Raw genomic sequence first — 4501 nt, 5'->3', positions numbered from 1 at the left:
AGAAAAAGTTATTAGAGTTCTCAGCTGGTCTAAAAATTGCCAATAATTCTTCTACTTGTGGACTTGATTGAACTGAATCTGAATGCTTTGTTGATTGCACTGATATACACCTTTCTAATATTTTTAGATGTAGGAAGTTGCCCTCCAGGATTCCTAAAAAGGCAACTTTTAAAATTCCTAAATCCTGTCAAAAACAGCTTGTCTCACATGTTCCTTCACAGATATGGCAGAGCTCAATCACATACTGGGTTTTCATGTGATTTTTCTTTTAATAAAGTTATGTGCGGTTTTGTCTCCAGCCTACAGACAAGAGGCCACACTTGGGATTGATGTGTCAGATTCAAGTGCCAATTGTATTGAGCAGACAACAGAATGGAGTGCTTGTTCCAAAAGCTGTGGAATGGGCTTTTCCACCCGTGTTACCAACAGAAATCAACAGTGTGAGATGGTGAAGCAGACACGGCTTTGCATGATAAGACCTTGTGAAAATGAGGAGTCATCTGATAAGGTATGCTGCAGAGAGAGGCAAGGGAGCAGAATCTCTTCAGCTCTAATTCCAGGGTTGCAATATTATGGTCTAGAATGCTCCAGATTCAATTGTACGTAAATACACCTTTTAGCAGACATGCAACAAGCCCAACATTTTTGGTAAAGCATCAGACTTGCTGTTTGCTCAGTAACTTTTTGCTATACCTCCAGCAAGTCATGTGAGGTGATTCTATACTGCTTCTCCACTCTGGTGAGACCCCACCTGGAGTTCTGCATCCATCTCTGGGGCCCTCAGCACAGGAAAGACATGGCCCTATTGGAGAGAGTCCAGAGGGCCACAAAGATGGTCAGAGGAATGGAGTACCTCTCCTGTGAGGAAAAGCTGAGAGAGTTGGGGTTGTTCAGACTGGAGGAGGGAAGGCTTTGAGGACACTCTACAGCACCTTCCAGTGCTTAAAGGGGACTACAATAAAGATGGGAGCAGACTTTTTAGTAGGGCTTGTTGCGATAAGACAAGGGATAATGGTTTTAAACTAAAAGAGGGTAGAGTCAGGCTAGATATAAGGAAGAAATTTTGTACAGTGAGGGTGATGAGGCACTGGAACAGGTTGCCCAGAGAGGTGGTAGATGCCCTATCCCTGGAAACGTTCAAGGTCAGGTTGGATGGGGTTCTGAACAACCTGATCTAGTGGAAGGTGTCCCTGCTCTTTTGCAGGGGTTCAAACTAGATGACCTCTGAAGGTCCTTTTCAACCCAAACTGCTATATGTTTCTATGATAATTTGAGCCATTCCAAACAGATTACACATATTGCATGTGCAGCCTATTTTGACAAGTCACACAGTCTAACCTCTCCCACAAATGCAATTGCACTACCTGTACGTATACTTCAGAGTTACTTTGGTCATACAGAATGGATATGTGAGATTTCTAGTCCGTTGAACATCTGGAACTGCAGAGAAATGTGTGAAATCCTGCAAAGTCCACTTGGTTAAATTTAACCTTGTCTTAAGCCTTATGATGCTTTTTTCTAAAAGCAAACTCAACACTGACACTTCTGAAGCAAAAAAAAAAAAGTATCTAAGGGACATGACTTTTTTGCTGCTTCTACACATTATACAAGTGTTCCTGTCAGGGAAAATAACATGTAGCTAGGTAAGAGGACCATCAGTTTATGTAGTATTTTGAGTGTTGGAAAGCATTTCTAAGGCCTTTGCTCAACAGTCCCTGCAGTTTTAAATACTGTGGTTTGTAAAGGATATAGAACATTTGGGAAGAGTTAGAGAGACTAACAAGAATGATCAGAGGTCTAGAAAACATGCCCACTAGGGAAAAACTGATAGAACTGAATCTTTTCTGAATGCAAGAGTAGAGAGATGCACTCTCATAACTGTATTCAGATATTGCAGCCTGAGTTCTTGGGGGATACAACAATGGTGAGTTTAGACTGCATGCAGATTAAGACATGACTGATAACCTTCCAATAGTGAACTGTTAGGGTTATCTGGGGCAGATGTAGAGTCTCTGTCACTGAAAACTTCCAAGGACAAGTTAGGCAATCATCTGTCAAGAATAACATGGCTAAAGCTCATTTTGTCTTGAGTCAGAGGAATGGGCTATGACTTCTGCAAGTTCTTTTTATCCCTCTTTTTCTCCTCTGAATCTAGTCCTGTATCTTGTTCATTTGACTTCCTGATTCTCTGATGGAACTACACTAGCTGGAGAAGTTTTCCAGTGGAGTATTGTTTCAGAATAAATGTTGGCTTGTCTCAGATGACAAGAGTGGGCTATAATTATTTGTTATTCTTTACTGGCCCAGTAATACACTGGTATCAAAGGGCAGATCTTGTAGGTGTTACGTGTAAGTAACTACTGAAGCATCTGCTGTTGAATGAATAAAGAAAATAATTTTCTGTTTTCAGAGTAGACCTTTGTCCTTGCATATCAGTTTTTAATTGCTGTCTGTCTCATGCAATGATACGTCTAATATCTCATCATATTTCTCTTAGAAAGGGAAGAAATGTATCCGAACAAAGAAGTCCGTGAAAGCTGTTCGCTTTGAATACAAGAACTGCACCAGTGTGCAGACATACAAACCACGTTTCTGTGGCCTCTGCAGTGATGGGCGTTGCTGCACCCCACACAACACCAAAACAATTCAAGTTGAGTTCCGCTGTCCTCAGGATAAAGTCGTAAAAAAGCCAATGATGTTGATCAACACCTGTGTCTGTCATAACAACTGTCCTCAGAGTAACATTGTTTTCTACCAGCCATTAGATCTGACATCTAGCGAAGCCAAAATATGAAATGGATGAACTAGATAGCTCAAAAGGTATAAATAGTTACTACAAAACTTGACCCACTGTCAGATGAATGTAACAATTGCGTATCTAAAATATCTGAAGCATATTTCAAAACGGTCTAGGTGCTTTCTTTTTTTCCTGTAGTTTATTAATAAATACCTCATTTTACACTTCCCCCCTCCAAATGTCTTATTCACTTGAAGGAAATTTTGCACCTTGGACAGAGCCTTTTTTTTTTATTGACGGTGGCATAGATTACAAAGTGAACAGCTAGACTGTCTCCTCGGTTTAAGGGGATCATGCCACAAGTTTCAGTAGCTGCAAGACTGGGCTCTAAGAGTAAATGGTTTCCTTGGGAATGCAAGATACCATATCACAGAAGCTTCTGGGTTCTTAACTTCACTTCTCATAATGCATATAAGCATGTAAGCAGTGTTCTTTTTCCATTTTAGCAAAACTCTGTTTTTCAATGACAGTAAGAATCTTACTGGTGAAAGTGTTGCATTCTTGTGGCTTATAAAATACCTTCTATCTATACCTCCGGCTTTCTCTGAGGATTAAGTTTGCATGTAGCCCCTGAAATGACACAGCTAAGATCTCTTATCCCAAAGCACAGCAAGTTGATAGCTGACAGCAATTATATTTCTCTTTGGTACCTTCACTAGCAGTCTAATCCAAAAGCAGCTGAATTCAGTGTCTTACAAGAATTTGGTTCTAACCAATGTATGTCTGTAGATAGAACTATTTGGATGCAAAAATAATATATCTGTAAATTCCTCTTAAATACTAACTGTATTATATGGTGCTTCATTTCTTAGAAAGGTGTATATATAAATAGAAACTGTACATATTGTAATATAACTTTACTAAGTAAATAAACTTTATGTGATTCAAAATTTTTTTCCTAAAGTTATTTTTTTTAAAACTAACAGCTTTTAACAGCTAAAAGCAATGTAAAGAAAAAGGATCTGCAGACTCCTAAAATCAAAAGATGGTATCTTGTGATATTCTTAGAGTATCTCATTCTAATGGCTGCCCTAAAAGATGCACAGTGTCTTGGCACAGGGAAGGATGAATAATTTGTGAGGCATACATTGGGAAGGAGGTTTCTTTCAGAGTAAGTTAGTCTGGGTGATAGGACAATGTAAATTAAGTTAGTGTGCCCTGAAACATACTGGTGGTGGTGAAGAATAATGACATGATTGAGAGTTCGTGTTTGGGTCTGAAGTACTACCAAAGCATTTCAGCTTCCCAAATCAGCCTGTAACCATTTTGTGGTAGATACTGTATGGCAATATCCCCAAGGAATCACAGAGCCTGACGGTGGCAGTTACATGCAGATTAACTCATGTATGTAGCAGGATTGTGCCAATAGGTCATAAGTACAACTGTGCAGACATTCAGCTGCCTCAGCTGTGGGACCAAGTTTAGTTCAGTGTTTATCTGTCTCTGTTAGCGATACCAGAGTTGTACTTATGTCACAACTGTTCTAAATGTTATGGTGGGAAACAACTCTGTCTTTAGAAAAAAAGGCAGAAGGCCTCTCAACATATTTGGTCTAGTGTTCTCCTTCTCTGGAGGAGCTATCAACCTCTGAGGCACAGGGTGGAATTCGGCTGGCGGCGAAGACTCTTAGATTTGGTGTCTATGTGTAGACAGCTAAATGGTTGTTTAGCCAATGAAGACTAAAGTAAAGTTAACTATGAGAAA

General features: G+C 39.7%; 1 protein-coding gene across 1 annotated transcript in view; it reads left to right on the top strand.

Moving 5' to 3' along the window:
- NOV (nephroblastoma overexpressed) overlaps positions 1–3153 on the top strand; it is a gene marked incomplete at its 5' end in the record, with an annotated part of 4918 nt that extends 1765 nt beyond the window's left edge. The window contains 2 exons of the mRNA XM_009071312.1: positions 300–508; positions 2498–3153. Coding sequence (XP_009069560.1) covers positions 300–508; positions 2498–2794 — 506 coding nt within the window. The remainder of the gene's footprint in view (positions 1–299; positions 509–2497) is intronic.
- Positions 3154–4501: the final 1348 nt, after the last annotated feature.

Source organism: Acanthisitta chloris, unplaced genomic scaffold (genome assembly GCF_000695815.1).
Source record: "Acanthisitta chloris isolate BGI_N310 unplaced genomic scaffold, ASM69581v1 scaffold10733, whole genome shotgun sequence".
Classification (NCBI taxonomy): domain Eukaryota; kingdom Metazoa; phylum Chordata; class Aves; order Passeriformes; family Acanthisittidae; genus Acanthisitta; species Acanthisitta chloris.
Note: the sequence above shows the minus strand (reverse complement) of the source record. Positions and strands in the feature narration are given on the sequence as shown.